This window comes from Bubalus kerabau, chromosome 7 (genome assembly GCF_029407905.1).
Source record: "Bubalus kerabau isolate K-KA32 ecotype Philippines breed swamp buffalo chromosome 7, PCC_UOA_SB_1v2, whole genome shotgun sequence".
Taxonomy (NCBI): domain Eukaryota; kingdom Metazoa; phylum Chordata; class Mammalia; order Artiodactyla; family Bovidae; genus Bubalus; species Bubalus kerabau.
The window spans coordinates 98,892,539-98,912,279 of record NC_073630.1 but is presented as its reverse complement, the minus strand read 5'-3'; the positions used below and the strand labels follow the sequence as shown (position 1 = coordinate 98,912,279).

The following is a 19,741-nucleotide window of genomic DNA, read 5'->3' as shown; positions in this document are numbered from 1 at the left end:
TAAATAGTAAAGCCATGGCCAGTGTTTTGAATTTTAGTGTATTGAATTTACACACACACACACAAATTTCAAAAGTGGGATTTTGACTAATTACTATAGTATTTAAATATTAAGATTGAAGAGCAAAAGGAATGTGGCTCAGTAAGGCACAACTTAGACTAGGAAATATTTGTTCTTTAAGTTGTGTCCCCGTCCTGTTAAGGTCTATATTTTTATGTTCTTTGGTGTGGCAATAAACCATGATACCTGGATAAACTAAAAGCTGTTTAGTTTAGAGGAAGGGCTATTATTTTAGTCACTTAAAATACACAGATAATTTTATCAGTATCTTAATATTTTCATCTGTGACTTTTCCCTCTGCTCTCTTTATTGTGCAGAAAATGACCATGAATAGTTCACATGTTCTGTTGTTCAACAGTTCGGTTCAGTTCAGTTCAGTTGCTCAGTCGAGTCCAACTTTTTGGGACCCCACGAATCGCAGCACGCCAGGCCTCCCTGTCCATCACCAACTCCCAGAGTTCACTCAGACTCATGTCCATCGAGTCAGTGATGCCATCCAGCCATCTCATCCTCTGTCATCCCCTTCTCCTCCTGCTCCCAATCCCTCCCAGCATCAGAGTCTTTTCCAATGAGTCAACTCTTCGTATGAGGTGGCCAAAGGACTGGAGTTTCCGCTTTAGCATCATTCCTTCCAAAGAAATCCCAGGGCTGATCTCCTTCAGAATGGACTGGTTGGATCTCCTTGCAGTCCAAGGGACTCTCAAGAGTCTTCTCCAACATTTAGGATAATGAATAGGATACAGTTCAGAGAGGGAGGATTATATTTTCCTTTGTGGAACCTAAGAAAGTTATTTTAGCAGTTTGAAGTTGACTTGAGCACTTGAATTATGTGGATACTTAAATATGCAGGATATCTATTGGACATTGGTTCTGGTCAACTGAGTGAACTGGAGTGGTATCAGCTTTCTATTTTAAATTGGTTATAAAGGGCTGTATAACTTATAAAAGCAAGACTATAAGAATCTTTTTTCTTTCTATAAAAAAGTATTTGTTTTCTTTGTTATATAATAATTTAGCATTACTGGTAACGTGCTTATATCAAATTAGACTGCTTTGGGATTTAAGGCCTGTCCATTTTACATTGAGCCATCTTTACCCCAAGGGCACAGTGGGGCTCAGTGTCTTTCTGAACAATACTGTCCTGTATTAACAATGGTAAATCTATTGCCTTAAAGTTTGGTCTTATTTTATTGAATCTCTGACTCCATATTGGTTCCCCTGATTGTTCCCCCAGTCTGCTTTCAGAGCTGTCCTCTCTATCTTAGTCATTGGCAGCTCCATCCTTTTTTGTTGTTCAGGTAATAAAAAAAAAAAAACTTTGAGTCATTATTGATCTCTTTGGAGAAGGCTCTTGAGAGTCCCTTGGGCTGCAAGGAGATCCAACCAGTTCTTTCTGAAGGAGATCAGCCCTGGGATTTCTTTGGAAGGAATTTTGCTAAAGCTGAAACTCCAGTACTTTGGCCACCTCATGAGAAGAGTTGACTCATTGGAAAAGACTCTGATGCTGGGAGGGATTGAAGGCAGGAGGAGAAGGGGAGGACAGAGGATGAGATGGCTGGATGGCATCACTGACTCGATGGACGTGAGTCTGAGTGAACTCAGGGAGTTGGTGATGGACAGGGAGGCCTGGCGTGCTGCAATTCATGGGGTTGCAGAGTCGGACACAACTGAGTGACTGAACTGAACTGAACTGAACTGATGTAGGCCATCAGCAAATCTCAGCTCGGATTTCAAAATATATTCAGAATCCAGTCCTTCCCCACCACCTCCACTGATATATCCTAAACCAAGCCACTGTCAGTTCTTGGTTAGGTTATTAGCGTCTCAGAGACTCTTTCTGCTTCTGACTTTGGCAACAGTGATTCTATTAAAATAGATCAATTGATATCACCCCTTCACTTATCCTTGATAATGAGTTCTCCATTACACTAAAAGTCTAATCACTGCAGTCAGTGTTCTACAAGGTTCTACAGGATCTGGCCCTTGCTGCATCTCTGACTTTATCCTCTTTTGCCCCTTTGTTATGGGCACCCTGGCCTCTTTGCTCTTCGTTAACCATGTGAGCTTACTCCCACTCCAGCATCTTTTACACTTGCTGTTCTCGCTGCCTAAGAGGCTCCTCCCCTCTTGTCTCACTTGCCCAACTTCTTCAAGTTTTGTTTATATATTATCTTCTCAGTAAGCCCTTCCCAGTTACCCTATTTAATCATACAGTCTACTCCCTCCTTTGAGTCGAACACTCTCCATTTCCTTTTCTTGGTTTACTTTTTCTCCAAAGCATTTGTTTGTTTGTTATTGTGTCTCCTTCCTGCTAGAATGAATTTGTTTTGTTTCTTGGTGGACATGATGCTGGACACATAATAGATTTGTGAAATATTTGTTACATGTTTCTCAAACGTTTTGATTCATTATTTATGTATGGACTAAAATAGTGCATTTGGTTACTGGGTATTTTAGGTAGGAGAAAGATGATCAGAATTCTGTTTTGGGGGTCATACCATTTAAGAGAGCAGAAAACTAAGTTGGATTTTTCATAGTAATGACTAGTAAGGTAAGACAGCTTACTTTCTTCTCCAAAGTACTTATAAAATGCAATATGCCTGTTCTGTCCAACACTGAATTCGTTTTCTGTAGAACTTGCCTTGGGGCACAGTCCCCATTTGAATAGGCTGCCACACATACTGCCTGAATTTTTTAGTGATTTGTAGACAAATCTTCTTCTCAGCTTGCTTGTGGGTGAAATATTAATGTCAAAAGCCAGACAAATGATGGTTTCTTGTGCCTGATATTTATTATGTCTTATATGATTTTTAAAAAATATCAGGCATGAGAAATCATCCTTTGTTTGGCTTTTGGATGTTACTATTTCACCTATAAGCTAGCTGAGAGTGTTTTGGAAGGAGATCTGTCTAAAATAATTTTTGCTTTCCTCTGTTTTGTATCAAGTACATGATACCACTGAGGCAAAATTGGAGAAGATTTTGTTTGTTACTGTGTTGGACATTTGGCGACATCATTGTGTGTTCCACTAAGTACTTTGCAAGTCATTTGGACCTTTCCTCTGCCTTGCATTTCCTTCAGATATTTTTGTAGGTGATGAGGCCTCTTATGAGATTGGATTAAAATCAACACCACTGAAACAGTTTAGCCTTGTAAGGTGACTGATGCTTTACTATGTTTGTCTAATTAGCTTTTGGCTGAGGATTCAAACCCATTAAGTCGCTAGTTAGTCCGTGTTTCAAATAAACACATCTGGCCCAACAATGAATGAAGGTTTTTCCTGTGTGAGGGTGACAGATGTGGTGATGGATCCCCCTGTTCTCTCACTTAAATAATTAACAACATGCTGGTGAAGTAACCCTAGACAGACAGCCTCAAAGCCAGATGCACAGTCTCAGAGCTGGAGCCACGGACATGTGCCTCATCTCATTAGAGTGCTCCCTCAGTCCCTTTCTTATCTTTATGTTACTTCCTGAAATACATTTTCTTTGAGGATGATCCCTTTAAAAATCCAGGGCTCATGAATTTTGGTTTGAAAGAGGCTTCACATGAAGATGTTTTCTTGGCGACGGGAATTAAGAATGCAGCAGGGTAGCTAGGACATAAGTTTGCATTTGGAAATTGATGTCATAGAGAATCCCATGCATAGAGTAGCCTGGTGGGCTTACAGTCCATGGGGTTGCAACTGATGTGACTTTGCACGCATGTACAGCAGCGTGTCAGGGAGAAACCAAAAGTTAAAGCTATCTGGGCAAATCTTTTCCGGGTATATCATTGCTTAGTATTGCTGGAATGGGTCTTTAGAGTCCTTTCTTTGAGGGGATATCTATGTATTACATTTCTTTGTTTGGTAGAGAATTTTACACCAAAATGCACAGATTCTTAGTCATTAAACAGAAAGAATGTAAAGGAGGTAGTTCTTTTCTATTTTTTTCCCCATTGGACACAATTTAATTTTAAAAAATGTCCTATGGTTAAACATATTGTCTTACCTAGAAAGATGTATAGATTGGAAGGTAGTTTCTGCCAGTGGTTTATTTGTACCAAAATGTCTTAAGTAGGAAGGGCTCTGTGAAGCCCTGCGGATCCCACCCTGTCGAGGGCAGTTGCCTTTCGAGTGGAATTTGCAGTGTCGCCATTCTCGCAGAACGGGCTTATTTGCTGACCCTTGTTTGGTGAGACATCAACAATAGCACAGCTGCTCTGCACTAGTTGAGATCTCAAACCTGTAATTTGGCAAGAAGAACAGAGCAAATTGGGTAAATATACATAAACACATTGTGAAGAAAGAAAAACAGAACAGAATGAACCAGAGCCTTATCCTACAGCTTGTTTGATAGAGATGATTTAAGGAGGCATATGGTATAGTTAAATGTGCTTTCAAAAACATTGGCCAGAATCTTCTGGCAAATATGAAATAAATATCTCAATCAGATGAAACTGATAGTATTAGTCCTCTTAAAAGGCTGTGCGGAAAGACAGTTGACAGAGTGTTTTGAGTAAGAGGAGGTGGGGCATCAGTGTATAGGGAAAATTTGAAGCAGCTGATACTGAAGGATCACGGAGATGCGTGTGTGGCAGACTTGGGGTTAGAGCCTGACTTGGTGATAGAATCTTATTTTCTTCAGTGTTGTTATTTTTTCAGTATAATTAATTTTGCCTGGAATGAAATTGATTCCATTTCCCTTTCCTGGTTTGACAAATTCTGCCTTTAGCCTAGCTTCTCACATGAACAGTTTTAATATATTTGTATGGTTAGGTGAATTTTATCTTGTCAGTTTTTTTTTTTTTTTGAGAAGGAGACTTCACACAATTTTTTAATCAGAAAAACTCTTTAAAAAGCACTCAAAACTGAGGTGATGAATTGGTCCTCAACAGGTGACGTGGCAGATGAGGTGGCTTTGCTGCACTGGTTTTCCACGTCCTCCCTTGTTCAGGGTCCAATCAGAGCCATGCCATAGCTGCAGGGCCCCTGCTGAGCTCATGGTTGGACCGAAGACCTGAATTGTGTGACCTTAGCCACCTTGGCCATGGTTGTTCTCAGTATGTGTGCTGAGTCACTTCAGTCGTGTTCAACTCTTTGCGACCGCATGGACTGTAGCCCTCCAGGCTCCTCTGTCCATAGGATTCTCCAGGCAAGAACACTGGAGGGGGTTGCCATTCCCTTCTCCAGGGGATCTTCCCGACCCAGGGACTGAACCCATGTCACCTGCATTGCAGGAGGAATCTTTACCGGCTAAGCCACCAGGGAAGCCCGTGGTTGAGTGCTTCCAAATAACAAGCTGGTTCTGAGCAAAGCCGTGGCCTGAGATGAACTCCGTATAGTAGGCTACCAGAGGATGGAGCATGCCCAGAAGCATCCACAGCACTCAGGCCCCATAGCAGACATTCTAGATGTGAATGTGTCCATCAGTGGGTTTCCTTCCAGTTGCCAGGACATTGGCCTGCCAGAGACACCAAGCTACAACCTTGACAGCCTCTTGTGCTGGGGTGAATGTCTGTAGGGGAGCTCAGCCACTCATTTCAAGAGCACTAGGTCACATGGTGGCCAATTGTTGTACATTTTTATACATATGTTGTTGTTGTTTTTAGTCACTAAGTCATGTTGGACTCTTTTGTGACCACATGAACTGTAACCAGCCAGTGTCCTCTGCCCAGGGGATTTCCAAGGCAAGAATACTGGAGTGAGGTCCCATTTCCTTAGGGGATCTTCCCAACCCAGGGATGGACCCATGTCTCCTGCACTGGCAGCCAGAGCCACAGGGAAGCCCTGTAAATGTGATAAATTCACCTAATCTGCATTGAATCTTGATCCTAAATATGATTTTCAGTTCTGGAAATTACCTTTTAAGAGAAACAATAATTAATTCACGTACATCCAGGGGTGGCTAACAGAATGTGGTCAAGTATTAAAATGTTAAATAGGATGCAGTTAAAATACTGAAAAAGACATAATCTAGATGTGACACCTCAGCTTCCTTCAAACTTCAGGTCTGTTGTGTGAAAGATAGATTTGATTTATTCTGTATTGCTCCAAGAACAAGAGAAGAATGAAAGGTAAAGGGAGGCACATTTTAGCTCAGTATAAGGAAGAGTTCTGTAAAAATTAGAATCATTTAGTGAGTGTTTTGGTAACTAAAAGTGTTCCAGGAGGGACAGCCATGTGATGATACGGAAGATGTGGTAGTTCGGTCGCCAAGTTGTGTCCAGCTCTTTCAACCCCATGGACTGTAGCCTGCCAGACTCCCCTGTCCATGGGATTCTCTACGCAAAAATGTTGGAGTGGGTTGCCATTTCCTTCTCCAAGGAATCTTCCTGAGCCAGGGATCGAACCCAGGTCTCCTGCATTGCAGGCAGATTCTTTACCAACTAAGCCTCTGGGGAAGTTAATATGTATTTAAATCCTCATATAGATCTACTTCTAAATTTTATATTATTAAAGATTTTACTATTATTAAGACATTTGACATTTTTGGATGAAAGACACTAAAAATCGAGTGATCTTTTCCAAGCATCATTTGAGCACTTTTAAAAAATACACAATGCAGTTAAAAAGGGGTTATTTTCAGTGTAATACTGAAAACATTTCCAATACAACTTTAGATGTGATCCAGTACTTCTCTGATACAGCATTTTTTTCTTCTAAAATCTAGCAGTCTTCCTGACTGCAGTGTATTTGTTTCAGTTTTATATAACTATATTGAGTATCTCAAAAAGAAATTATTTTATTTAATTATTTTATCCTTTTACCCTTTGAAGAAAATATTCTTAGATGAAACATTAATTTACATCTATATTCATAACTAGAAATTGAATCTTTATTCACAAATATGAAATTTGACTTTCAACTCATAATTTATTATGCATAAAGCTAACTTTTAAAAAACTCTTCAGAGTATTAAATAGTAGCACTTGGTTTCAAAATATCTTCAGTTGACATAATTTTAATAACTTTTTGAGTAGTTACCAGTTTAATTTTCAGTATATGCAAATTGGAGGTAAATTATTTATTTCAGCAAATGTCTTTCACAATTTTATTTAATTTTTTCATCTTTTTTAATGGATCATAAAATGGCAGTCTTTTATTGGTTCTGCATAAAGTAAACAGCAAATGAATACTTTGCAAATAGGTTACTGTGGATTGTCAACCATATTTCATGGAGTATGAAATTTGTCAGATCAGAGTAACCATAACATATGGCACTGAGCTGTTCTACTGTTTTGGAATTTTCATACATCTTTAACATTAAATAAAAGCACTGTGACTGTTAGGACCTTGAATTTTATTTACTTCATTAAATATCCCAATACTATTGAATAATTTGTCATGTGGAAAAAATTTAGTACATTTGAATTTAGTTTTATTGCTATTAATTTGAGAAGCAATTGACATTAAAACGCACTTCCAACAGTCTTTTTGTTAAGATGTTTAGGTTTCTTCTATCCTTCTACTTAAAAATATTCTGAGGATGGAGCAACGAGAAAACGAACATTTGTATACAATTCTAAACAATGTAGCACCAATTTGTAGAAAACAAAGTTGAAAGAGTGGTGGGTTCTGAGCCCCACCTTCCCTTAACACCCAGAATTATCTGCATGGTGGGCCGGTCCTGTCTCAGAATGTTCTCCCTTATCTTTCCCGACTTCATAGTCCGACCTCCCTGGCTGTTTCTTCTCTGATGTCACCTGTGCTTCCTCTTCTTGTGGCTCCTTGTCAGTTTTCACCATGACTGGACTCCTAACCCATAAACTCGCCTTCTCGAAGGCTTCCTTTTCGTGCTGATGAGCTCCCAATCTCCAAACAAGATCTTTCCCTTAGCTTTAAGCCAATTATTCAGGTGTCTACTATCCAGATGTCACCTCACTCACTTGTATTTCCCCTAGGCACCTTAAACCTGAAGTTCCCAAATTAAACTCATGTACTTCCATTCAAACCTATTCCTTTCATGATTCCTATTCAGGATTACCCACCTTCCTGTGCAAGACAGAAACTCTGAAGTCATCTTTAACTACTCCCTTCTTCCTCACTTCCTGCATCCTATAAATGTCCAAGTCCTTTCTATTTTTAACTCCTTAATATCGCTCAGTTTTCATTTTTGCCCTACCCCCATTGACACTATTTGACTCAATTCTACTTTGGTTTTTATTTGAAATGCACTAAAAAATTCTTTAAAAAAATTTTTTTTTAATTAAGATAACATTGGTTTATAATATTATATATGCTTCATGTGTGCAATGTTAACTTTTGACTTCTGTATACACTACAGCGTGTTTACCACCAGAAGTCTAGTTTCCATCCGTTAGCATACAAGTAACTCCATTTATCCATTTCACCCTCCCCCTCTTCTTTGGGAGTCATCAGTCTGTTCTCTGTATCTATGTGCTGCTTTTGTTTTGTTCGCTTGCTTTTATATTCCACATATGAGTGAAATCATACATACTTGTTTTTATCCATCTGATGTATTTCACTTAGTACTCTCAAGATCCATCCATGTTGTCATGATAACAAGATTCTATCTCCTTTAGGCTGAATACTATTCCATTGTACATGTACACTGTACATCTTTAGCCATTCATAGATCAGTGGACACTTAGGTTGCTTCCATATATTGGCAATTCTAAATAATGCTGCAGTTAACATCAAGGTGCATAAATCTTTTGAGTTAGTGTTTTTGCATTCTTTAGATAAATACCCAGAAGTGGAATAACTGGATTTTATGGTAGTTCCATTCTTTTTTTTTTTTTTAGTTTAATTTTATTTTATTTTGGTAGTTCCATTCTTAACTTTTTAAGAAACCTCCATATTGTTTTTCAAAGTAGCTGCACCAATTTACATTCCTTCCAAGAGTGGAATACACCATGACTTTCTTAACTAGTCTTCTACTGTAGAAATTATTACTCTTCCAACTGTTACTCTATGATGCAACACATGTGATATTTGTAAAACACAATTATGACCAGATTTCTACCTGTCTTAGAAGTTCATAAGACTAATCCCAAACATCTAAATGTAGCATCCTGGGTTCTTCATGATCCTTATCCTATTCTCCTTTACAGCTTCAAACCATATATTCTCACTGTCATATTCTGTGTTGCTGCCATATTGAATGACTTTTTAGTTCCTTGACTATTCTGTGTCTTTCTTATCTTCTAGCTTGTCAAATAGTGCTCCGTCTTTAGATTCCTTTCTCATCTTGTTTCCAACTAATTCTTGATCATTCTTCAGGATTCATCATAGAGATGACTTCCTGCAGGAAACCTTTGTTGATGCCCTCATGCAAGGCTCAATTACTTGTATTTCCTACATTGTGCTCTAGTACCTTTCTGCTGGTACCTATTTTAGTTAATATCACATTCTACTGTAATTGTTTTATGTGACTTCTTTTCAGTTACATTGTAATTCGGTGTTTTACTTGTTTTTGCAGTCCTATTACCAAGCACATCCTTGTTTGGCCTATTGTAGGTAATTTATAAATATTAGAACAATAGACTGGCTGAGCGATTGATTGAACTTATTGGCAGACATTCAGAAACGAATTTGGAGTGTAGTTTTAAGTGTCAAGTTCAAGCACACAGTCTACACAGTTGTAATGTTGGGTTTTGTCAAGATAACATTTTGTAACAGGAAGGAAATAGCTCTGAAAAATTTCTTTAAATGAACTTGCATGATATTATATTCTAGGCATTTTTTGAACAATTTGGCTTTCTCTATTTTTATATGGAAGTAAGGGGAAGAGAAATTCTTTAAACAAAAAACTATTGGGCAATTATCTCATTGCTGCAATACATTCTTCAGTATTATCTATGTTGCTTTTTAACTTGGTATAAAAGTATCTTGATATTCTGAATAATTTTTTTGACAAGTAGTCTGATGTTACAGTAATGTATAGAGTATCTGCTGCGTTCTAAGCACTGTGTTGGACATTTTGAGGACATTATTTTATCAAGCTTTTTTCCCCCAAACTCTGAAGTAGGTACAAGTATCCCCATTTTACAGATTAAGGAATGCAAGATTGAGAGTATAGTGACTAGGGTTCAAACCTAGAACTCCTGATTCCCCAACATGTGGGCAGAATCTGTCCTCTTTTACAATTTTATTTTATTCTTGGGACAAATAAAGATGAATTCTTGACTCACCTCTCACTGATGTGTGGAATTACATAAAAACAATGACTTTAATACATTTTTGTCCATAATTAAGTTTCTGTAACTTAGAGTATGAGTTCTACTGTTCTAAACATTACTAACCAGCAACAGAGGTTATATAGCAATCAGAATGAGAAATCCATAAATTCTAGCAGAATTACATAAAATATGGCAAAACATGATATGCATATATTGGAGTCTCAGGGCAAAGAAAGGTCAAGGTATTGAGTCTGGGTTAAAGGATGAGGTGGCTTTATCAATCTCTGTGCCATCAATAAAGGGGCAGAGCTTTGGACAAAGGTACCAACTCATAACAGTGCCATTCAGTTCAGTCGCTCAGTCACATCTGACTCTTTGCGACCCCATGGACTGCAGCACTCCAGGCTTCCTATCCATCACCAGCTCCTGAAGCTTGCTCAAACTCATGTCCATCGAGTTGATGATGCCATCCGACCATCTCATCCTCTGTCGTCCCCTTCTCCTTCTGCCTTCAATCTTTCCCAGCATCATGGTCTTTTCCAATAAGTCAGTTCTTCATATCAGGTGGCCAAAATATTGGAGTTTCAGCTTCAGCATCAGTCCTTCCAATGAATATTCAGGACTGATTTCCTTTAGGTTTGACTGGTTTGATCAAACAGTGCCATTATCATACCAATAATCTCAAAATATTTTTCTAAAGAAACAACAAAATGTAAAAGCAGAAATAAATTTTAGAGTATGTTTTTCATGCTTGCAACATTTCTGAAAAAAACTACCAGCAAATATATATCCATATAAAAATATACAGATATATTCACAAATAAGTATTTTATATAGTAACTGTTAGTTGCTCAGTCATGTCTGACTCTTTGCGACCACATGTACTATAGCCCTGCCAGGCTCCTCTGTCCATGGGATTCTCTAGGCAAGAATACTGGAGTGGGTTGCCATTTCCCTCTTCATTGTATAGTGAATGCCAATGTAATTAACCATGAGAAATAACATGAATGTTGTAAAAAGTTGGAGGAGTGACAGTTTTGCCAGTGAGCAAAAATTAGATATCAGACCCTAAAGCATTTATCGAGGATTAAGGTAATGTGCAATAGAAGTGAAAGCGTTTGACTACAGAGTCAAGAGAAGTCCAGTTTTGGGCAGGTTACCTTTTTAAGCTTTATGTTCCTTATTTGGAAAATGCAGATTATGGTACAGCCTCCCTCAGTGGATTGTTGTGAGAATTAAATGAGAAGACGAGTTAATGTGTTGGGTTTGACAGCTTATGGTGAACAATGTCAGATTCACAATCTCCGAAGATTTAGCTTCGGGGCCAAGGACAAGGCTTGATCACTCAATAGCTTTTGTATAGCAGAGTTTTATTAAAGTATAAAAAGGGACATAGAAAGCTTCTGACATAGACATCAAAAGGGGGATGGAGAGTGCCCCCCTTGCTAGTCTAATGGAGGTCTTACATACTTTTACCAGACCCACTCCCACAACAGAGATCTTGACCCACTCCCACAGCATACATCTAAAGATAACAAGATTAGTCAGAAGGTCCTTGTTAAAGAGAGAAGCATGTCGTTGAGCAAGATACATCGTTAGTTATTATTGTTATATAATCCTTAGTACAGAGCTTAAGGAAAAACATAACCTTGAGTCATCAACTCTGGGTTTAAAGAAAAAAACATTTTATGTGACTAAGATGAAGGAATGTAGAAAAAACTGATTTGTCCTTTTCTCCTCCTGGAGAACTCCAGACCCCTTTTTCCTCCCCAAGGGCTTTGGATCCCTTTCTCCTCCTTGAGGGCCCCAGACTCCTTATCAACCTACCTAAGAATTAACTCTCTCAGGTTCATAGTAAGGAATCGACAAATGCCATCATTATTAATATTCTTGTTAATGGTAATAGTTTGATAATGCTACTACTGCTCTCAGGAAGGGGAAGGTTATATTGTTTCAACTGAGTCCATGTGTCCAAAGAATCATCAGGTGGATTTCCATGTCTGTGGAGACTTAACTCAGTTTTATTTCACCAACCACATGATACTGGACAGATTTTAGGAATAATATGCAGTTGTTTTGGTTGCCTACAAGAGCTCATCAGCATGCTATGGGAAACTATAGAAAAGAGTGAACTTTGTTGTAAAAATATCTTCTGTTTTTATTCCATTTAGATAATCATTAAATGTTTTGAATGTTTCCTTTGTTAATTAGAGAACTGGTTCATGTCTGGTGAGTTCTACCTGCCAGATTATGAACAATTTATGTCAATGTCTACTGAACCCTTCAAAGTTGAATCAATAAGATTATCTGCAACAATCACGCAATGTTATGACTCAAATAAATCTTGCCCAAAACCAAAACCATGCCTTCTGTGTCATATGCTTTCCGGATGCTTGCTTTAGAGTGTAGGAATTAAGATCTAGGAAATATTATTTTTGGATTCAACTATGCTTAGTCTTCAAAAAAGCAAAACAAAACAAGGCACTCAATTCTGCAGAATAAGCAAGTAATTTTAAATTTACCGTCTTAAATAAGCCACTTCTCATTCTGTGTTGGAAGTTCATAGAAGTTCAGTAAAGTTGACATAAACACTCTAAGTTCTTGCTTGTTTCTGGATTTAGTTAAACATATTTTTAAAAACAAAATGTTTTGAAGGGAATAATTTACAGGGAATATTTTTAATAGGAGTTATCCTGAATTTTGAAGAAGAGTTTAGCTAGAAGTTTACTAGTTTTATCTTTCCTGGATACTCTAGCACTGTAAAAACCCAAGCTACATATCACATTGAGAGAATAATAAAAAAGAAAAACACAATAAGAGCTTTCATTTCTTCAAGCCTCAGTGGTATTATGGAAAGAACTCGAAATTTGTAAGAATCCTGTCTTTACCACTTTGGACAAGGTAATTAGCATTTTGGGGCCTTACGTACCTCAGCTATAAAACTGTGAAACTCCTTACTTTAAGAGTTATAAGAATTAAATGAGATAATATCATAAAATGCCCAGGATAGCATCTGGCAGGAACTGAATAATAGTTGTCATCTCTGCCATCATTATTGAAAATCTTACCAGTGGCTTGAGATTGCTTCTGTTTTATTCTAACTGTCTATAACTATAGTGTTTGACACACAATTCAAGGCCTAGAGTAGAACTCTAATAAATTTAATAAGATTCTACTAATCCAGAGTAATTAAGGCAAAGTTTCTGGCTCTTAATTCTTGGACTTTAGAGAATATTTTGTGAACACTGGAGCATGGTGTGGTATAGAAGCTAGATTAACAAAATGTTGCCTATTTCACTTTAGTGAATGGATAGCTTTGTTTTCTTGGTATACTGATTACTTTAATATACTTTGTAAACTCTTTTGGAAAAGAGCTGTTTCCTTTAAAATCTCCTTGTCACTATTCCCCCTTTGATATCTTCTTGTGGTGGTTTAGTCGCTAAGTCTTGTCTGGCTCTTGTGACCCCATGGACTTTAACCCACCAGGCTACTTTGTCCATGGGATTTCTCAGACAAGAATACTGGAGTGGGTTGCCATTTTCTTAAAGCTATGAAAAAAAAAAAAATTACCAACTGATCCCAATTAATGAATTACTATAATAAAACCTGAATTAATGAAATTTTAATTATTTTTAATTATAATTTGAAATCATATTTTCAAAATGAGAGCTATATTTTAATTATAGTAGTTCTCAGCAATGGACAAAAATTATTTCTCTCTTTTCTCTGCCTTTTTCAGGATATGTTAAAATCTTGGGTATTTGCAACAAATGCCTACAGATATTTACATGTATTATTTTTTCCATTCAGCTTATCTCTGTCTTTCATTATCACTTTCTCTGTATTTTATCTTTGAATGGTTGGTTATTTTTATATTCTTAAACAAAGATCTTGTAATAATTGGAAATCTACAGACAGGGAAAAGCGAAATGGGATGGAACGATTTTTCTCCTTTTTAAAAAGATTTTTGTGAACCTGAAAAATCTCAGCATTTTTCTGCATTAAGGAATTCTTCTAAATTAAATTTTTGTCCGAAAAATAGCATTTTTAAACTAAAAGGACCACTATAGGAATTTTTCATGTTTCTGTTTACATTAGTGCCTCTTTTGGAAACAATTGAATCACTTAAGGAATTTGCCTCTAGCTACTGAGTAAGGGCCGGGACTAAGAAAGAAAAAAGCTAACTGACCAGGCACTTGACTTTTAAAGTAGACTTTCTGGTTACTTTTGAATTATTTAAAGAAAGAAAAATCTCCCACAAAGCTCTACTTTTTAATTCATTGTTAATTATTGTTTCTTCATTTTCTTTCAGAACTCTTCATGTTTCAGTGAGTTTTAACGAAGGAAAGTCTGTCATCTCCAGTTCGCTAATAGTCACAGCCACAGAATGTGTAAGTCACAATTTGCATAAAGTTACCTTTTAAAAATAACTCTACCCAGAAATAATTTATGGTCTTTCAGTGTTGCTGCGTACTACAGTGAAGTACAACGGTAACCCTGAAGATCGTCGTGAGAAAACACTTGCCCTTGTAGACTGTTTTGCATTTTCCTTTACTTTCATTTTAAAAGGGATTTTAAGCGAGTATAGGTTGTGTTTTGATATTTATAAAATTGGAAAGTCATATCAGAATAAGGTAGGAGAATGATTTCCAAATGAAGCTATTTTTTTTATTAAAACAATAACTATAAAGAAAGTAGTGTCTTCTCTTAATGAAGGTTGCACTGTAGTATCTAAGACATTTATCATGTTTTTGAAATTATTAGTGCATCTCAATGAGTGAGCTTATTGTTTTGTCCATTTTAATATTGGTATTTTCGCATGAGTAAGGAATTTGATTTTGAAAGCTTGATAATATCTTGGCTTAAAACTATATTGAAGTTATAATTTAATTGAGGTGATAGTTTTGTATCATAGATCATAGTGAACCTAAAATGCAGTATTTTGATATGTAAACTCCATTGATAAGACAATGTTTTCCTTAATCTTTTTGGTTTAAGTCTTGATATTAGATTGTTGAACATGAAAACACAAAGCATTAAAAGGAACTGATCACATGGCTGTTGGTCTTATGATTGCATTTTCTTTGTAAAAAATAAATAAATCAGAGCAAAAAAAAAAAAAAATTCCTGCCCTTCAAAAGACCAAAATCCCAAACCTAAACATTGTCCCACATCTCATGATTTCATGAGATGGTTTTACATTTTGATCTTTTACTTTGAGAGACATCTTTCCTACAGGAAAAAAAAAAACGGCAACTTAATATTATCTGTATAGAGATAGTTTATTTCTTCTTGTAAGAAAACATTGCAGGGAAAACAGCATCCATATGGACTCTTGGGTCATTATTGAATTCCCTGGATACCTCTTTTTCAACACTTGTTTTCATTTTTTTTTTTTTAATAGCTAGGCCCTCCCCACCCCTACCACTGCCTTTTCATCTTCAATTCATGTTGCAATTTGTAGATTTTGTGGATGTTGCAGTTTATATATTTTCTGGTCCCTCAGGATGTGGTTGAGATTACAAACATTTGTGGTTTATGGTTTCTCAGTGTTCTCTCACTGAAATGGCATTATTTCTCCATCCCTCCTATTCTGCACCTCGAGCTGTTTTTTTTTTTTGTTTTGTTTTGTTTGTTTGTTTGTTTACCTCTCTTCCACTCAAATGTGGTTATAGGATCTTTATCTGGATCCTATAACCATACACAGTTTCCATGTACAGGGATGCTGAAGTTATATGACCTGTTTGGAATTTATAGGTTGTGTACTTCCTAGAAAGAGGAAGTCTTTCTAGGTCTTGCGTGTTTTCAGGGGAGTCAAGATCATGGCATCTGGTCCCATCACTTCATGGCAAATAGATGGGGAAAGAGTGGAAACAGTGATAGACTATTTTTTTAGGCTCCCAAATCACTGCAAATGGTGACTGCAGCCATGAAATTAAAAGATGAAGAAAAGTTATGACTAATCTAGACAGCATATTAAAAAGCAGAGACATTACTTTGCCAACCAATGTCTGTCTAGTCAAGGCAATGGTTTTTCTAGTAGTCATGTATGGATGTGAAAGTTGGACTATAAAGAAAGATGAGCGCTGAAGAATTGATGCTTTTGAACTGTAGTGTTGGAGAAGACTCTTGAGAGTCCCTTGGACTTCGAGGATATCCAACCAGTCCATCCTAAAGGAAATCAGTCCTGAACATTCATTGGAAGGACTGATGCTGAAGCTGAAACTCCAATACTTTGGCCACCTGATGTGAAGAACTGACTCATTGGAAATAAGACCCTGATGCTGGGAAAGATTGAAGGTGGGAGGAGAATGGGACGTCAGAGGATGAGATGGTTGGATGGCATCACCAACTCAATGGACATGAATTTGAGTAAACTCCAGGAGTTGGTGATGGACAGGGAGGCCTGGTGTGCTGCAGTCCATAGGGTTGCAAAGAGTTGGACGTGACTGAGTGACTGAACTGAATGTGACTAGAGGTGGTTTAACAGTAAGGTGATTTCAGAAAAAAGGGACGCTAGTTGTATTGAAGATGGTGAGAGAGTGTGGGGACATGTTGTAATATTAAACAAGGGATCTCAGTCATTTCCACTGAGAAGAGATTTGAGGGAAGACTTGAGGAAGGGGAGGGAGTAAGCCCTGAAGACCATGTGAGGGAACAGTGTTTATGTGGAGGGAGCAGCTAAAACAGAGCCTAAGGTGGGACTGTAGCTGGCTGGCTTAAAGAGGAACAGGCAGCCCATGTGCAGGGTAAAGGCAGTTAGGGGAGAAGGAGGCTTGAGATGAGTAGAAGAGAGTAGAGGGAGGGGAGAGATCATAGTGGGTTTTATAAGTCATTGTAAGGACTTGAGTTTTTCTTCTGAATGAAGCAGGGAGCCATTGGAAGGTGACATGGTTGTTGTTGTTCAATGCCAAGTCTTTCTGAGTCTTTGTGACCCCATGGACTGCAGCACGTCAGGCTACCCCATCCCTCACCATCTCTGGAGTTTGCCCAAGTTTATGTCCATTGAATCAGTGATACCATCCAACCATCTCATCCTCTGTCGCCGTCTTCTCCTTCTGCCTTCCATCTTTCCCAGCATCAGGTTCTTCTCCAGTGAGTCAGCTGTTCGCATCAGGTGGCCAGAGTATTGGAACTTCAGCTTCAATGTCAGTCCTTCCAAAGAATATTCAGGATTGATTTCCTTTAGGATTGACTGATTTGATCTTGCTGTCCAAGGGATTCTCAAGAGTATTCTCCAGCATCACAGTTCAAAAGCATCAATTCTTTGGAACTCTGCCTTCTTTATGATCCAACTCTCACATCCATACATGCCTACTGGAAAGACCATAGCTTTGATTATATGGACCTTTGTTGTCAAAGTGATGTCTTTGCTTTTTAATACATTCAGTTTGCATAGCTTGCCTTCCAAGAAGTAATCATCTTCTAATTTCATGGCTGCAGCCACCATCCTCAGTGATGACATTGTATGACAGTGTTTGAAAAGGATTATTACTCACCAGGGTTCTTGGCCTCCTTCATCAATAGAAATTGATCAGAGGCTAGACAAGAAATTCAGGACAGGTTTTATTGGGGACCCTGTTGCAGCAAGGGGGAACGAGAACACACAAGAAGTTCCTCTGCTTTCCTGCTTGCTGGGCAGGGAGTTTGTCCCTTTTATGGGGTGAGGGTAGTGGTGTGTCCAGGGCTTGGGCCAGTGGGGTGGCTTAGGTGGTTGCCCACCCCTTAGGTGGTGTTGTGTGCAGGGGGCATGGGCAGTACCCTGCTTTTGTTCCAACTCTTCAGAAGTGGCAGTTCGGTTTTTTGGTCTCTTTGTATCTTTTGTCCAAAATTTGCCCTAACTGTGCATGCACACAGTTATTTTTAGTCCTTCACAGTTTCTTTGTATTTTGTTGTTGGAGGAGAGGCTTGCTACTGCTGCTAAGTCGCTTCAGTCATGTCCGACTCTGTGTGATCCCATAGACGGCAGCCCACCAGGCTCCCCCGTCCCTGGGATTCTCCAGGCAAGAACACTAGAGTGGGTTGCCATTTCCTTCTCCAATGCAGGAAAGTGAAAAGTGAAAGTGAAGTCGCTCAGTCGTGCCCGACTCTTAACGAGCCCATGGACTGCAGCCCACCAGGCTCCTCTGTTCATGGGATTTTCCAGGCAAGAGTACTGGAGTGGGGCGCCACTGCCTTCTATGGAGGAGAGGCTTAGGTCCAAGCATTGCAGCACTGTGCAGCAGAGGGTCTTGGGTTCCATGTCTGTCTCAGGATCATTCTGGTTGGAGTAAAAACAATGGAAGGAAAGCTTAAAAATAGAACATTTAGATCAGATTATCAACAACCCAGAAAAAAAAGAGCTTAGAGTTCATCCTACAAGTCTGTGGTTCCTCAGCTTTAGTACACAGAGCTGTCATATTAAAAATGAATGAAGGAAAGAAAATGTTCTATGTTCATGAGAGGTTGAGCTTAACTCTGTAGAGACAAAGTTTAGAGTTTTTTCTTTCCAGTTTTATTAATATAATTGACATATAGCACTGTATAAGTTTAAGATGTACAACATAAGTATTTACTTACATAACCATGGGATGATTCTTTTTTTTTCTCATTAGATTTAATCATTATTTTTATTCAAGCTCAAATATGTCTGGTTTTGTTGTTACTAAGTCATGTCCGACTCTTTGCAACCCCACGGACTGCAGCACGCCAGCCTCCCCTGTCCTTCACTCTCTCCTGGAGTTTGCTCATATTCATGTCCATTGAGTCAGTAATGCTATCTAACCATCTCATCCTCTGCTGCCCTCTTCTCCTTGTGGATGGTAGTAATATTACCATTTTATTGATATGGAAAGTGAGACTGGAGCTGATGAGAAAGGACCAGTGGATGTGTGCATTACATCTCTATTCAGAATAGAAGAGGACAGTGGGTAATACTCAGTTCAGTTCAGGTCGCTCAGTCGTGTCCAACTCTTTGTGACCCCATGAATCGCAGCACGCCAGGCCTCCCTCTCCATCACCAACTCCAGGAGTTCACTCAGACTCACGTCCATCGAGTCAGTGATGCCATCCAGCCATCTCATCCTCTGTCGTCCCCTTCTCCTCCTGCTCTCAATCCCTCCCAGCATCAGAATCTTTTCCAATGAATCAACTCTTCTCATGAGGTGGCCAAAGTATTGGAGTTTCAGCTTTAGCATCATTCTTTCCAAAGAACACCCAGGACTGATCTCCTTTAGAATGGACTGGTTGGATCTCCTTGCAGTCCAAGGGACTCTCAAGAGTCTTCTCCAACACCACAGTTCAAAAGCATCAATTCTTCGGCGCTCAGCTTTCTTCACAGTCTAACTCTCACATCCATACATGACCACTGGAAAAACCATAGCCTTGACTAGACGGACCTTTATTGGCAAAGTAATGTCTATGATATAATAAATAGTGGGCATTGTATTTATGTGATACCTAGCCTTTCAGGCATATTTGGATATGATAATTAGGGAATGTTTTGAAATATTCAGTTATTGTTAATTAGGTTAGTAATCTTATTCATTCTAGGATGATGTTTTTGGCTCCTCATAGG

At 38.4% G+C, this 19,741-nt stretch overlaps 1 protein-coding gene across 1 annotated transcript in view; it reads left to right on the top strand.

Moving 5' to 3' along the window:
- ANTXR2 (ANTXR cell adhesion molecule 2) overlaps positions 1-19,741 on the top strand; it is a 169,509-nt gene that overhangs the window by 46,839 nt on the left and 102,929 nt on the right. Inside the window, exon 11 of the mRNA XM_055588895.1 lies at positions 14,498-14,576. Coding sequence (XP_055444870.1) covers positions 14,498-14,576 — 79 coding nt within the window. The remainder of the gene's footprint in view (positions 1-14,497; positions 14,577-19,741) is intronic.